Source organism: Aulonocara sp. 'chitande type north' Nkhata Bay, linkage group LG4, assembly GCF_057382095.1.
Source record: "Aulonocara sp. 'chitande type north' Nkhata Bay isolate Kocher_YH1m ecotype deep benthic linkage group LG4, A_spYH_male_GT1.1, whole genome shotgun sequence".
Lineage (NCBI taxonomy): Eukaryota > Metazoa > Chordata > Actinopteri > Cichliformes > Cichlidae > Aulonocara > Aulonocara sp. 'chitande type north' Nkhata Bay.
The window spans coordinates 36,231,847-36,248,154 of record NC_141347.1 but is presented as its reverse complement, the minus strand read 5'-3'; the positions used below and the strand labels follow the sequence as shown (position 1 = coordinate 36,248,154).

General features: G+C 44.9%; 1 protein-coding gene across 2 annotated transcripts; it reads right to left on the bottom strand.

Annotated features, from left to right (window-relative positions):
- Nucleotides 1-1,149: 1,149 nt before the first annotated feature.
- LOC147333210 (transmembrane protease serine 9-like) lies at nucleotides 1,150-15,906 on the bottom strand. 2 transcript variants are annotated; one of them, XM_086290231.1, is made up of 11 exons: nucleotides 15,769-15,906; nucleotides 15,364-15,384; nucleotides 13,599-13,761; nucleotides 13,198-13,466; nucleotides 12,450-12,595; nucleotides 12,087-12,363; nucleotides 10,128-10,241; nucleotides 9,789-9,960; nucleotides 3,310-3,563; nucleotides 3,074-3,171; nucleotides 1,150-2,876 (listed from the first exon to the last, which is right to left on the bottom strand). In XM_086290231.1, the coding sequence occupies exons 1-11, from the start codon at nucleotides 15,821-15,823 to the stop codon at nucleotides 2,499-2,501; spliced, it is 1,947 nt and encodes a 648-aa protein (XP_086146357.1). In that variant the 5' UTR covers nucleotides 15,824-15,906; the 3' UTR covers nucleotides 1,150-2,498. The 2 variants fall into 2 exon arrangements, with proteins under 2 accessions (XP_086146357.1, XP_086146358.1); XM_086290232.1 differs by lacking the exon at nucleotides 10,128-10,241 and having other exon boundaries at nucleotides 12,060-12,363.
- Nucleotides 15,907-16,308: the final 402 nt, after the last annotated feature.

The following is a 16,308-nucleotide window of genomic DNA, read 5'->3' as shown; positions in this document are numbered from 1 at the left end:
TCAAAAACATAAACAGCTGTGGGATCCTGTTTGTCCGTGATTTGAACCGAGAGACAAATCGTGGCAGGATCAGCCTGATGTTATTTGTATCCAGCTGTAACTTTACTGTATAAAGAGCAAACATCTCCAAAATGTCAGGAGTAGTTAGTCATTACAACAAGTGTTTGTGAACTAAAAATCAAGAATGTGGGATCCTGTTTGTCCGTGATTTGAAGAGCCCAGCGCTGCTCCCGACAGGGAAAACTAATTCTGCAGGGAGACCTACCTCGGCACTTGTGCAGGTGAAGCCAAAGTATATGAAAATTTGCTTCACCATATTTTCTAGTCTTTGGCTTGGAATGGAGTTGGTTTGGAAACATGTTCAGCGATGCTTCATCTCCTGCTTTGCGTTTGTGTGAACCTGTCCATTATGCTAACATTGTCCAAGCGTTTTGTTTTTTTCCTTTTCATACCACGCTGGGGAGCACTGGAATAAAAAGCTGTGACGACAGCAGGGCTGTTTCCAATGGGGTCTGCTGGAGCAGGTGGAGACTGAGAAGAGCTGGATTGGCACCAAAGTGACGGAGTACCTGGCCTTGCTCGCCCCGCTGCTCTCCTTGGTTTCCTGAAGACAGCCTGCGTCAGAATCCGTTTGGCCAGATTGTTCTTTAACAAAACCAGTGTTTAGGGTTTACCAGGGTTTATTTCTGTTTTCAACAGACAGGAGAGCTTTGACTGAGCGATCGCAGGCAGCTCCGTGGACACAAACACTGTTGTGAAGTCGAGAGGTGTTCTGAATACTGGACAGGTCCCTGCTGATGCAGCGATCTGGTGAGTAATGAGGCATCTCTTCAGCCTTAAACAACATGAAAAGCAGGTGAGATGACCAACAAACCTCCTTCAGCTGAGAATTTGACATGAGAGCAGCGAGACCAGCAGGGAAGCACCTATGAAACAGGTAATCAGAGGTAATCAGACAGGGGAGAGAAGGGAAGTGAGCAAAGGAGGCCCAAAAGCAACAGAGACGGATCAATGCACCACAAACTGGAAGCAAATTATTCACGTTATTTTGTCTCTTTAGTTTGTGCGGAGAGTAAAAAAAAACAAAGCTCTTTGTTGTTGTTTTTGTATTTTTACATTTACACATTTACAAGAAGTTTTTTAGTTGTTTATTCTTCATTCAAATAACTTTCTTTTTCAGTGCAATTTAACAGTTTTCAAAGCAAATATTCTTTAAGTGCTTAAGTGTTTGTGGCCCAGATGTGAGGTAGAAGAGGGACAGTCCGATCATGTCCCCTTGTTTCCAGCATCTCTAAATGATGCTTCTTTAAATCTGATAAAGGCTACGTCCACACGTACCCGGGTATTTTTGAAAAAGCAGATTTTTCTATGCGTTTGCACCTTTCGTCCACACGTAAACGCCGTTTTCGGTCACTGAAAATGGAGATTTCTAAAAACGCCTGCCAGGGTGGATATTTTCGAAAGCTCTGTTTTTGCATTTAGTGTGGACGAGAAAAACACAGAAAACGCAGCGTCAAAGGTGTGCGCCTTTTTTGACGTCACACTGTGCGCCACGTTATTGTTTCGGTGAAATGACAAAATACTGTTAATTCTACTCTCTGCAGTGTTTAAATGCTCACATACACACACAGTTACTGTCCCTCCACACATAAGACTCGGTTCTGCTTCTATGCCCCAGCTTTGTTTACTTTTTCCCACTGAGGCTTCTAGGCTTCTGATTGGCCAACATTTCTGCACGGTTAGGAATATATCGCCACCTGTTGCTTTGGCATGTTCCTAGCAGCGTTTTCCTTCACTTCTGCGTTTACGTGTGGACGGGACTATTTTTTAAAACGAAAACGGAAAATCTCCGTTTCCAAAAATACCCGTGTACGTGTGGACGTAACCAAAAACTGCAAGAATAACTTCAGTTCTGTCTGTAATCATCAATATGTTTGTGACTGTAAGGTTACAAGTAATCTATTCTGTCCTGAAAACAGAGTTCACAATGATGATCAGGTACAATGATCAGTATCTGATAATAAAAAAAATTAAATAAATTATAAAATATGCAGATTTCACATCTTTCATTGTTGCATTAATTAAAATCTAGAGATATATATGAAACAGTAACAGTGATGCAGACACACTAATGATCTGTTTAGCTTAAGAAAACATGAACTTCTAAACATTTGAGCTACCGTTTAATGTTCAGTGCAAGTTTAAAGAACTTCTTCATTTTTACACCCTTAAACCAGAGTCCAGCTCAAAGCCCCTGTCAGTCAGAGCTCAAGCCACACATTGTACAACCAGCTTCCTTTTCTTGGAAGTGGAGCACCTAAGGCGCCGTTAGCCGACAGTAAACTCGCCCAAACGTCACCACTGAGCTCTTTGTAGATAATCAGTTCAGAATCAAGTCAAAGATTAGCAGGCAGAGCTTTAAGCCTGTAAAGTCTTAGAGTCAAAGCTTGTTCACATTCATTTGTGTCCATCACATCATGTCGATCAAGTCAGACTCTCTACAGGAAGAGCTGGAGACAAACGGTGAGGCTGACGAGATGGAAGAAGACAAAGATGAAGGAGTGAGCAGGACGACCCCCGCTGCTTTGTGATACGGGGCGTGAGGTAGTTGTGGTGGTGTTGGTGGTGGTGTTGGAGGTGCTGGTGGGGTTGATGGTGGTGTTGGAGGCGCTGGTGGGGTTGGTGGTGGTGGTCGTGGAGGGTGGAGACAAGAGTGTCCCCAGCGTCTTCGTCAGGAAGGAGTCAAAGGTGCTCACTCTGGTGAAGGTCATGACTGAGCTTCGTCTCCTCCTGGCAGAGGGGCTTGGAGCTGGTAACACGACCGCCTGGAACCAAGAGCCGCCCTGCTTACACATCAGTGGGCCGCCAGAATCACCCTGAACAGACGGAAAGGGTCAGTTATTATTTTAATGTTATATGTTATATTTTCCTGCGACTCAAAGGAAGAGTTTAATACACCTTTGTTACCAGAAAGTTTGGACTATGATTATTATATTTACTTTTAAGCAGCTAAATCCAAATTAAACAACATGTCAGCAGACAGTGTTATAAGAAGAAGAATCCAGTCATTTACCTGCTGCAGTGCAAACACGTCTGTACAGATGCTCTCACTCGATGATGAGTTCCCACAGTTTACCACCGAGGTCTGAAACTGCTGCATAACTTCCTCAGCTAACATCATGAAAGATAAGAAAATCCTGATGTTTGACTAAAGAAACTGTAAGTGCAGTGGTCCACATGTGTAATCTGAGAGATGGACTGGTGCAGAGTCTGGGCAGAACTCTGTCAGCCTTCATGTTGCTGACTCACCTCCTCCTCTTCCAGGACTCCAACCGGCCGCCCAGCACGCCAAGCCCTCGGCGAAGGTTGTCCCGTTGTCCAAGCAGATGGGCTGGATGTAGTCGGTCAGGGTGGGCTGGGCAGATAGACGGAGGATGGCTATGTTGGTCCCGGTCGTGTTGCTCAGAGTGATCTTTGTCACATTCAGCGTCACCTCAAAGGGGTTGGATCCATTTAGCTTCAGACGCCCCAACACGACAGTCCACTCGGACGCTACAGGGGAGCTGTGGGAGGAACGAAGCACACATACATAATCTTCATCAGCTTCAAATAAGATCTACACCTTTACGCTCAACTTCATGGGACCCAAGTTTTACAGACTTGATCCTGGTGACATTCAGGCCTGGTTCTAATTAAAGAGGTGAAGCTACAACGGCCCTGAGAGGTCAAACAGATTCAACTGAAGAAAGAACTAGCCAATTGAAAACCTGCTACAGCACAAAATACAACGGAAGTTAAATGATGTCATGAACTGTCTCATAGGAAGTGACAAGGAAAGAGTCCACACAAGAAGTTCACCTAAATTTGAGACACTTTATTAAACATAACCAATAGACTGATGCCTATGGAAGAGAGAGGCTGAGCACTTCATCTGAGCCAGCTTTAGCCGACAGTCCTCCCGTACTAGCTAAGAAATAACAGCAGGTCATGGCTTTCTTGAGTGGGAGCATCTTGAGTGGGAGCGTCAGCATCACAGACTGCATTACGGATTACATGAACTTCTGTGTGGACAACACCGTACCCATCATAAAGGTACGGTGTTTTTCTAACAACAAGCCATGGATGAATCCTGAAATTAAGGCTCCCCCAAGGAGAAGAAGAGAGTCTTTAGATCTGGAAGTGAGCGCTGTCCAGAAGAAGCTGAAATGAAAGATAAGGCAAGGGAAGGAAAAATACAGGAGGAAGACGGAGGAGCAGCTGCAACAGGACAACATCAGTAACCCAGTGGATACTGGACTACCTCACAGGACGCCCACAGTATGTTTGGACCAGAGATGGGCAGTAACGCATTACTTGTAACGCTTGACTGTAATCTGATTACTTTTTTCAAGTAACGAGTAAAGTAAGGGATTACTATTGCAAAAACGGTAATTAGATTACCGTTACTTTCCCGTAGGAACGCTGCGTTACTGCGTTACTAAAACCGTGATTTTTTGCGAGAATGTCTCATGACAGTGACGTAAGCGAGTGCGCCGTTCGTGACAACAGCTGTGTGCAGATCAACAATGGATCATATATCGAGTGCAGAGAGAGTATGAGCGTGCAGCGTTTAAAGCGTGGAAGTACTGACCTTACTTTGAGTTTGATTCCATAAAAAGTGACAAAAACATTAGTGTCCGCTGTGCGTGGGAAGAAAACTTCTTTTTACAGCGAAAAAACCCCTAAACTTCCAACAAGCACCGAGTAGCTACGACGTGATGGGAAACTCACAGAGAAACTCGCGGATTCTTCCACTGACCGCGGCACACCTGCACCAGGGTAAACCTCCGCCTACCCTACTCCTGCTTTACAGGTGAAAATAGAGCAACAGGACCGCTGAGTCTTTGACTTTATTTATTTTCTGCTGTGTTTTACTTGCATCTATTTGAAAGACTGAGTGTAAACACACAAAATATTTTATTTTATGTGCTGGAATGTGCAGAAAATAGGTTTAAATGTTAAACTAATTTCTTCCAGTCAGAGAATGTTGCATATAATTTAATCTTTGCTTGATGCATAAAGTTAAAAGATTAAAACTAATAAAACAAGTTTTAAAAAGAGACTTTTCCATTTGATTACATTTTGTATGATGGATTATGTAGAAAAAGTAGAATTGGGCTGAAAGATCTATCGCTTTATCACCTCTTCAGGTTGTAAATCGTGTTTTTAAAAAGTAACTAAGTAACTAAGTAATTAACTCATTCACTGCCAGCCATTTTCAAATCAGGTAACTCCCCACTGCCAGGGTTTTTGAGCATTTTTACTCATTTTTGAAGAGCCACAGAAAACTGTGTGTTATGATCATATAAACGCTGAACCTACCAAAATGAAGAACAGACTCTCTTCTTTCATCCAAAAAAAAAAGCTTGTTTCTACCATTTTCCATTCTTTAGTAATCAGCTGTAGAAGAGAGGTGGGTTCCACCAAAAATGCCTGTTTTGACCAAAAAAAGGGAGAAAACGAGCTTTTTGTGAAAAATCCATTTCAAGCAGAAAAGTGCCTTTGACACTAATATTTCTTGCTTTGTGACAAGGTTGTATTATAGCCCCTCCCATTGAAAAACGTAATTGACGTCTATAGACGTCAATGGCAGTGAATGAGTTAATTACTTTTGAAAATAAGTAATCAGTAAAGTAACGGGATTACTTTTTTGGGGAAGTAATCAGTAATTAGTTACTGGTTACTTTTTTCAAGTAACTTGACCAACACTGGTGAGGACACAGGGCTGTGTCTCTGATACGCTGGTCAGACTTCTCCATCAACTCCCCACGCTGCCACCTACAGAAGTTCTCTGACGACTCTGCCATAGTCGCCTCATCACAGGTGAGGACGACTCAGAGTGCAGACAGTGGACTCTGGACTTTGTGGACTGATGTCAGCAGAACCACCTGCTGATCAACACCAGGAAAACCAAGGAGTTGGTGGTGGATTTCCGGCAAGGGCGTAGATTTGGCATGGACGGAAGGGACATGTCCCCACCAATATCCAGCGATTATTGAATTGTCCCCACCAATAATTTGATCTCTTCGAGTAAAGAAATCAAACCCGATAGAAAGAAAAAAAAAAGATCTGTCAGCGTCTCATTCACCCAGCGGTGCAGAAAGAGTGAAATTACGTTCTCTACTGGAGTCCTACGTCATGTGACAAATATGGCCAATGTGATTGGCTGAGCCTTTCAGGGAGCTCTGTTTAGTTTTAGCAGCGGCAAGCCTGCTGCCAGGACCTGCAAGAAGGAGAGGAGGATGGCAGCAAAGAGGAAGAACCTGGATATAAGAAAGTGTTTTTCAAAGAAACCTGTAAGTCACTTAAAGCCAAGTTCACTCATAAAATGTGTCCGTCATAATAACGTTACAGGCTATGCTAGGCATTGGCCCACATCAGTATAAAAGTGTATGTAACCATGAATAACGTGTTTTGGAAACTAACTGCACAACAGGCAGCACTATTGGTTATCTCAGTCTCAGAGCAGCATTTCTAATTTTGATTGAAACTGTCAGAGAAAACTGCAGCCTCGAGCAGCCAGGATATTAGTTTACAGAGGCTGTACCATGTACACCAGGAGAGGCTGGACAGTATAGATGTAAAACCAATATGCCAGCAGTTTATCTCAGTTAACGAGAGGAGCAGGCATGTGTTTGGCTGCTTCACATAGTGAACATTGAGTTGTTGTGTCCATGTCTGTTGCTGTAACAGTAGTTCATGTTTAGAATAAAAAAAATCCAGCTCACTGAGTTGATCGGGGCAACAGTGCCTAAAATGTTGCATCATTTTGCTGAGAGATCTGTTACTTTGTGGTCATCTTAGATGAGTAGTTTTATTGACAAAGCCCACCAGGTCATTCAGTGTTCCCTTACTGCTAATGTATAAGACATGTTGGTGTACTATAACTGAGGTAATGTTGTTAAATCCTTAAAGTCATATTCTTTTATTGTCATGACTGTATTTGAAGCTGTTTTTATTTTTGTATGATACCTGATTTGTATGGAATATGGCTGAAGTAAACTAAAGTCTAAAATACTTAGTCATTTGTTTAATAGTAATTTAACATTATATAATTCACATATAAAACTATGAATTGTAATTTTAAATGGTTTAAAAGCATGTAGAATAGCATATGTAGGCAAGTATACTTCTCCTTTTATCAAGAAGCAAAAACAAAAAGGACAAAAAAGAAACAGGGCGGGGTTTGGTGGTTGAATCATCCGTCCCCACCAATGCCAAAACCAAATCTACACCCTTGATTTCCGGAGACGCAGACCCACCACACTGACACTGGTGAACATCCAGGGAGTGGACATTGAGATAGTGGACTCTCATAGGTACCTGGGTGTTCACCTGAATAATAAACTGGACTGGAGCCACAACACTGATGCTCTGTACAGGAAGGGTCAGAGCAGACGCTACCTGCTGAGGCGGCTGAGGTCATTTGGAGCACAGGGAGCGCTTTTAAAGACCTTCTATGACTCTGGTGGCATCTGTCATTTTTTTCAGTGTGGTATGTTGGAGCAGCAGTTTATCGGCAGCTGAGAGGAAGAGGCTGGATAAACTCATCAGGAAGGCCAGCTCTGTTCTGGGATGCACCCTGGACCCAGTGCAGGTGGTGGGAGACAGAAGGACTCTGGCCAAAATAACATCTCTGATGGACAGAGTCTCCCAGCCCATGCATGTAGATGTTGCTGCAGAGCTGCTTCAGTGACAGACTGCTGCATCCTCGATGCATGAAGGAGCGTTTCTGCAGGTCCTTCCTCCCTGCAGCTGTCAGACTGTACAATCAGAACTGCTCCCAACAAACACAGATGTTTACATCAGCGCTGTAACTGCAGTATTTTATCAACTGATTCACTCTACAGCCTGGGTTTGCCTCTTATCTGTATGATTTAATAATTACCTCTAAACAGTACTCTGTTTTTGGTAACCATTGTCCTTGATATAAATATGTAAAAGAAAAAAGTGTTTCTGTCCTGTGTACTCTTTGTTTGTATATGTGTCTTTCTTGCTGCTGTTACATCCAAGTTTCCCCTTGTGGGACAATTAAAGGATTATCCTATTCTATTCTATCCTATTCTATTCTATTCTATTCTATGCCCACAGAGTTCTGGCTGATTGGGGCTGGCTCGGACCGGCTTATCAAAGAACAAGAAGCAGGGTTTGTTCAAAATCCCACAAGGCTGGCTGACATGATAGATAATGGCAGGGCTGTGAGTACTACGCAATATTGATAAGATCTTGAAGAAGAACAACGGGAATTGAGAGACCTGGTGACCAGTGATGGACATTAGACCTACTGTAAAACTGGAAGCAGTTTGTTCACACCAACCCAGTGCAGGTGGTGGGAGACAGAACCATCTTCATCTCATGCCCCCCCCCCCCCCGCATCCCAGAAAATTAATTGCTTATTTTCAAAAGTAATTAATTACTTAGTTACTTAGTTACTTTTTTAAAACACGATTTACAATCTGAAGAGGTGATAAAGCGATAGATCTTTCAGCCCAATTCTACTTTTTCTGCATAATCCATCATACAAAATGTAATCAAATGGAAAAGTCTCTTTTTTTAACTTGTTTTATTAGTTTTAATCTTTTAACTTTATGCATCAAGCAAAAATGTAATTATATGCAACATTCTCTGACTGGAAGAAATTAGTTTAACATTTAAACCTATTTTCTGCACATTCCAGCACATAAAATAAAATATTTTTTGTGTTTTCACTCACTCTTTCAAATAGATGCAAGTAAAACACAGCAGAAAATAAATAAAGTCAAAGACTCAGCGGTCCTGTTGCTCTATTTTCACCTGTAAAGCAGGAGTGGGGTAGGCGGAGGTTTACCCTGGTGCAGGTGAGTCGCAGCGGTCAGTGGAAGAATCCGCGAGTTTCTCTGTGAGTTTCCCATTACGTCGTAGCTACTCGGTGCTTGTTGGAAGTTTAGGGTTTTTTTCACTGTAAAAAGAAGTTTTCTTCCCACGCACAGCGGACACTAATGTTTTTGTCACTTTTTATGGAATCAAACTCAAAGTAAGGTCAGTACTTCCACGCTTTAAACGCTGCACGCTCATACTCTCTCCCACAATCGATATATGATCCATTGTTGATCTGCACACAGCTGTTGTCACTAACGTCGCACTCGCTTACGTCACTGTCGTGAGACATTCTCGCAAAAATCACGGTTTTAGTAACGCAGTAACGCAGCGTTCCTACGGGAAAGTAACGGTAATCTAATTACCATTTTTGCAATAGTAATCCCTTACTTTACTCGTTACTTGAAAAAAGTAATCGGATTACAGTAACGCGTTACAAGTAATGCGTTACTGCCCATCTCTGGTTGTGACTCTCCTCTCTCATTCAAGGCCACCCACGTTGACCGAAGATTGTTGACTTTTGCCTAACCGGGTGAAAGGACACTTTCTCTCAGCTGAACACAAACACACACATGTACACTGACACATACCTACACTACCACCCACCCCCTTCGAAGCTTTTGTCTTCTATGTTGTGAGATGTGTTGACTCATGTGCTGAGGGGTTTTTTCTGTTCTCAAACTGATCTCCCTGTTGAAGCTCAGTCATCAATGAGTGTGTTAGTTCTTCTGTCAGATTCACCCTTTCTCTTGATGTCTGAACTCAAAACTCTTAAAAATTGCTCAGTTTAACATCAGAAAGAGAATTTACTAATCAGAGGGTAACATACTGACTAACTCACCCATCGAACTGAATTATCGTCTGTGCAAACTTCAACTTCAGCTGCAACTCACCTTGAGAAACAGTTGGCGTGGCTCAGCACTGAGTCCAAGGCCACCAGAGTCCCACCGCACACGTGACTTCCATTCTTCTGTAAGCTCGCCATCCACGGCCATGAGCCGGCTGTCGCATCTGAGGTTCCTCCCACAATCCCAGAAGTTCTTGGAGCTTGTCCACAGACCACGGCTGAGGAGAAGAACCAGGGAGAGACAGAAAGAGGCAGGAAAAACTTGGATCACACAAAACCATCACTTCAAGTTCAGGTAGTGAAGAATTCAGAAAGTGTCAGAGAGCAGCAGCTGTATTATCTAAAAGTTTAGAGGAAACAAAGTGTTAATGTGATGGAAACTCACATTGGGGAGTGGTTGGAGGCAATGTGGTTGTGGTAGTGGTGGTGGTTGTAGGTGTGGTGGTTGTGGTGGTAGTGGTGGTGGTGGTAGGGGTGGTGGTTGTGGTGGTGGTGGTAGGGGTGGTGGTGGTAGGGGTGGTGGTGGTGGTAGGGGTGGTGGTTGTGGTGGTGGTGGTAGGGGTGGTGGTGGTAGGGGTGGTGGTGGTGGTAGGGGTGGTGGTTGTGGTGGTAGTGGTGGTGGTGGTAGGGGTGGTGGTGGTAGGGGTGGTGGTGGTGGTAGGGGTGGTGGTTGTGATGGTGGTGGTAGGGGTGGTGGTTGTGGTGGTGGTGGTAGGGGTGGTGGTGGTGGTAGGGGTGGTGGTTGTGGTGGTGGTGGTAGGGGTGGTGGTGGTGGTAGGGGTGGTGGTGGTAGGGGTGGTGGTTGTGGTGGTGGTGGTAGGGGTGGTGGTGGTAGGGGTGGTGGTGGTGGTAGGGGTGGTGGTGGTAGGGGTGGTGGTTGTGGTGGTGGTGGTAGGGGTGGTGGTGGTGGTAGGGGTGGTGGTTGTGGTGGTGGTGGTGGTAGGGGTGGTGGTTGTGGTGGTGGTGGTGGTAGGGGTGGTGGTTGTGGTGGTAGTGATGGTGGTGGAAGTTGTAGTGGTTATAGGAGTAGTTGGGGTGGTTGAAGGTGTGGTGGTTGAAGGTGTGGTGGTGTTAGTAGGGGTGGTGGTTGTGGTGGTGGTGGTAGGGGTGGTGGTGGTAGGGGTGGTGGTGGTGGTAGGGGTGGTGGTTGTGGTGGTGGTGGTAGGGGTGGTGGTGGTAGGGGTGGTGGTGGTGGTAGGGGTGGTGGTTGTGGTGGTGGTGGTAGGGGTGGTGGTGGTAGGGGTGGTGGTGGTGGTAGGGGTGGTGGTGGTAGGGGTGGTGGTGGTGGTAGGGGTGGTGGTGGTAGGGGTGGTGGTGGTAGGGGTGGTGGTGGTGGTAGGGGTGGTGGTTGTGGTGGTGGTGGTAGGGGTGGTGGTGGTGGTAGGGGTGGTGGTGGTGGTAGGGGTGGTGGTTGTGGTGGTAGGGGTGGTGGTGGTGGTAGGGGTGGTGGTGGTGGTAGGGGTGGTGGTGGTAGGGGTGGTGGTAGGGGTGGTGGTGGTGGTAGGGGTGGTGGTTGTGGTGGTGGTGGTAGGGGTGGTGGTGGTGGTAGGGGTGGTGGTTGTGGTGGTGGTGGTAGGGGTGGTGGTGGTAGGGGTGGTGGTTGTGGTGGTGGTGGTAGGGGTGGTGGTGGTAGGGGTGGTGGTGGTGGTAGGGGTGGTGGTGGTAGGGGTGGTGGTTGTGGTGGTGGTGGTAGGGGTGGTGGTAGGGGTGGTGGTGGTAGGGGTGGTGGTGGTGGTAGGGGTGGTGGTTGTGGTGGTGGTGGTAGGGGTGGTGGTGGTAGGGGTGGTGGTGGTGGTGGTGGTAGGGGTGGTGGTTGTGGTGGTAGTGATGGTGGTGGAAGTTGTAGTGGTTATAGGAGTAGTTGGGGTGGTTGAAGGTGTGGTGGTTGAAGGTGTGGTGGTGTTAGTAGGGGTGGTGGTTGTGGTGGTGGTGGTAGGGGTGGTGGTGGTAGGGGTGGTGGTGGTGGTAGGGGTGGTGGTTGTGGTGGTAGTGGTGGTGGTGGTAGGGGTGGTGGTAGTGGTGGTGGTGGTAGGGGTGGTGGTGGTGGTAGGGGTGGTGGTTGTGGTGGTGGTGGTAGGGGTGGTGGTGGTAGGGGTGGTGGTTGTGGTGGTGGTGGTAGGGGTGGTGGTAGGGGTGGTGGTGGTAGGGGTGGTGGTGGTGGTAGGGGTGGTGGTTGTGGTGGTGGTGGTAGGGGTGGTGGTGGTAGGGGTGGTGGTGGTGGTAGGGGTGGTGGTGGTAGGGGTGGTGGTTGTGGTGGTGGTGGTAGGGGTGGTGGTTGTGGTGGTAGTGATGGTGGTGGAAGTTGTAGTGGTTATAGGAGTAGTTGGGGTGGTTGAAGGTGTGGTGGTTGAAGGTGTGGTGGTGTTAGTAGGGGTGGTGGTTGGCACTGGTGGCAGTCCTGTGCAGGAGACACTGAGGTCACTGTTGGTCCCAGTGGACGTGAACGTCATGAAGCCCGGCTGGTTGGAGGAGATCTGGCTGTTGATCCAGGTCTGGTACTGGGATACTCTGGCGTAGACTCCTGGAAGATTCGGCCTGGCACAACCTTCCCCAAAACTGACGACTCCCGCCTGAATCCAGCGACCGCTCTGCTTGATCACCATTGGACCTCCTGAATCCCCCTTTGAGAGCAGAAACATTTACTGTTAGCTGAGGAGAAGAAACTGTAGAAGGTGAAAATGTGCCAAACACAGGTAACAACAATCACCTGACAGGAGTCCTTTCCTCCTGCACTTAACCCGGCACAGATCATGTTGTCAGTGATTGATCCCACTCCATAGTTACAGTTACATTGCCTGTTTCCCACAACAGGAACCTCCACCTCCATCAGGTTTTGTGGAGAAGGAAGGGACACTGAACGGGGTAAAATAAATATATCAGTTTGTAATAAATAACATGTGACTGATTAACCTTCAAACAAAAGGGCGGCTCCACCAAACTTAAAAACAAAGTGTAGTCATGTGTGCAAACAAAGATGGGGAAACATGTTTGTCCGCTGGGGTTGGAGCTCTCTGCAGAACACAGTCACATGACTTTGATGCCGCTCTGTCATCTTGTCCTGTTTTATGTTATTTGAGTATTTTAGATGAAGCACAACAGCTGCTGTTTTTAAACGTGATACAGAAATAAACTTGACACACAGACAGTAGATGGTCGTCATCATGTAGTAACTGTCTAACACCACCTGGGGGCAGTGTCAGATACACAGAAAATATACTTTCTTTTAACCAAGGATCATTTTGACCTGACATCATCGTGCAGACAGCATGTTTGCTGCAGGTCCAGCACTTCCAGACTGTTTAATTCACATAATTATTCTTTCTGGTTTTGAACTCTGCACAGATTTAACCTCATGGAAACATCTTATTGCTCTAAATATTTCTGAGACAGCAAACTTGTTCCCTGTATTATTGTCATCATTTCTCTAAAAACGATCTTGTGTCTTTATGACCCACCTCCACTTCCTATATCACCCCAGCCGGTGACCCAGCTGTTAACACCGCTGTAGAAGATGCTGTCTGAAGCTGCCAGGCAGACGGGAGAAATGTAGCTGCTGAAATTCACCGGTGAGGAGAGCTGCAGGAGGCAGACGTCATTGTTGAAAGTTTGAGAGTTGTAGTTTGGATGGTTGATGATCTGTGTTACTGTCCGAGACACTGCATTGGGGTTAGATCCCTCTAGACTCTGAAGGCCCAGATTCACAGTCAGACCGGTTGGAGTACTGCTGAGATCATCAGGAGCGACACGAACAGTGCACAGTTGTTACAATTGTTATAGACGAGAAAACATATATAAAGTTTGACTTCACAGCGTCTTTAAATCATGTTTAGAGTGCAGCTTCAGCCTCATTACTCACGTTTCAAAGCAGTGAGCAGCAGTCAGCACCCACTGACTGTTAATGAGGGATCCTCCACAGAAGTGGGACCCAGATGTTTGCAGACTGACCTGCCAGGGCCAGCTGCCAACAGGGGCCGCCTGTCCTCCTACAATCCTGGTGTTCAGAGACGCCTTACCACAAACTGAAGACCGACATTAAAACACAGAGTGAGCATTACTGTAGGAGCTGTAAACTCTCAGCACTACAAACTGCTGAGTGAGGACACAGTGATCCTGGAGTCTACAGTTCACTCACAAACTAATATTCATATGAAACTAGAGCTGGGCGATAGAACGATAACGATATGTATCGCGATATAACTTTTACTCGATAGAGAAATTAAGCTATCGCGATAGACTTCGCCGCTCTTGTCCTCTTAAAAAAAATAATAAAAAAAAAAAAAAAAATAAAAAATGTCAGCCAATCCAAATTAAGTAGCGCAGAGCCGAACCAATCACAGCCGCAGCGTCACGTCGCGTGACTTGTTACGTACAGCACAAGTGCCAAGCCGCACGTGTGTTTGTTTGGGAAGCAGCCAGATGGAGCCAGCGCGTAATGGAGGAAATGAGTGTACCGACTAGAAAAATCAACCGAGCGTGACCGAAGAGAAAACAGATGACGGTTCCAATGCCGGAGAGATTGTCGAACGGAAGAGCCATAGAAGTTCCGTAGTGTGAAGGTATTTCGGCTATTTCAAGTCTGACAAAAAACAGAGTAGCGTGCACTGTAAATTGTGCCGAAAGCAAGTCTGGAAATACAATAAACTGGTGCATGCGTCACACTGTGCGCCACGTTATTGTTTCGGTGAAATGAATTTCTACAATACTGTTACTGTTAATTCTACTTTCTGCAGTGTTTAAATGCTTACATATACACACAGTTACTGTCCCTCCACACACACGACTCGGTTCTGCTTCTATGCCCCAGCTTTGTTTACTTTTTCCCACCGAGGCTTCTAGACTTCTGATTGGCCAACATTTCTGCACGGTTAGGAATCTAGCGCCACCTGCTGCTTTGGCATGTTCATAGCAGCGTTTTCCTTCATTTCTGCCTTTATGTGTGGACGGGATTATTTTTTAAAACGAAAACGGAAAATCTCCGTTTTCAAAAATACCCGTGTACGTGTGGACGTAGCCTCAGTCTCTGACTGGAAGCGCTAATTCGTCATTCGGCTTTTGTCAGACTAAAGTAACTGTTAAAACTGTTTGAAAAGCTCAGCTATACAACAAGGAGAGATTGAGAATTTCCTTTTAGTTCTCAGTTTATTTGATATTGACAAAAGTTAGTCAGTTTTGTCTGTTCTTCTGTAAAACAAACTAAGATTTATTTTTAGAATTAATATTTTGTTTCTAAGTGGAATTGACAATTTAGTCTGTTTCGTTTGTTCTATTTTGAAACTTAAACGCTTTAGCGGCTGCCTTTTGTGTAGTTTGCAATATTTGCCTTTATTTATCTGAAAAAGTCTCATGTTCCTTAAGTACATCTACCCTGTTGAACTTATTATGGGAAATAAATATTTAAATAAAAACAAGCTGCTGATTATTTCACATTTTACTTGTGAGCAACGGCACATTTAAATCTTACAAATATAGTTATTTGGCTGATATCGTGATAGATATCGTTATCGCCTGAAATGAAAAAAACATATCGTGATATGAAAAAACTCATATCGCCCAGCCCTATATGAAACTAAAGATTTATTAAACATAAAACTAAATCATTACACAAAGAAGCTTTTTCTTACCACCCAGCTGTGACTCAGACTCTGAAACACAGAAACAAACCATTTTAAAACTAAAAATCTTCATTCATCGTTCTGTGATTAGTTCACTGTCTGTAATTACTGTGTGAAGTTACAGTTAATGTAACCCATTTGAAAAAATGTGAGATAAGAAATTTTGAGGTTCCAAACACTACGTCCTGTGTTGTTGGTCTGTCGTAAAAACTTCTTCTTCAAAATATATATTAAAGTTATGTTTACTGAACATTGTGAATTTTAACTGAACACATCAAATTCGTATTAAAGAAACGATTTCTTTAATGTAAAGGTTATTTTCCTGCAGTGTCACTTTAAAGTGAAGCGCTGTGCTCCTGAGTGTTTTCGCCCTCTGAGTCGTACCTGATGCAGGTGTGTGCAGAGAGCTCTTACCTTGGGTCAGGAGCATCAGCCCAGCAGCCAAACACATCACTTTGTAGAAAGCCATCGCTGTAAAATACCTGCAGACCTGCTGAGGCTTAAATAACCTTCCTCTCTCTCCCTTTCGGTTTGCAGTAAAACACACCTTTCTCAAACACCTGTCTGACGACACGCCCAACACCTCACTGCACCAGACCTGCTTCACATTACAATCATCAGATTAAACAGGAACTTTTTAATCATTTTTCTCAGATTACTCATTAATTTAACACCAGGAAACAAAAGTCTGCCCTGCTGTGTCAAATAAAAGTTATTTAAAGGTTTCACAGTATTGACTGATGTGTACAGGTGTAAGAAGGGGCGAGCTGAGCAGCAGCGTTTGTATTGAAGTGAAATGCATTAACTCGACCAAAAACTACATAAATAAATCCTGTTGCTGACGATCATTGAGATATTTAAAAAGTGGTTTTGTTTTTTTGTTGGAAACATTTAGAGATGTTTGAATCTGTGACAACAGGCGCGAAAGAGTGATGATCTAAACTGGAGGGTTTC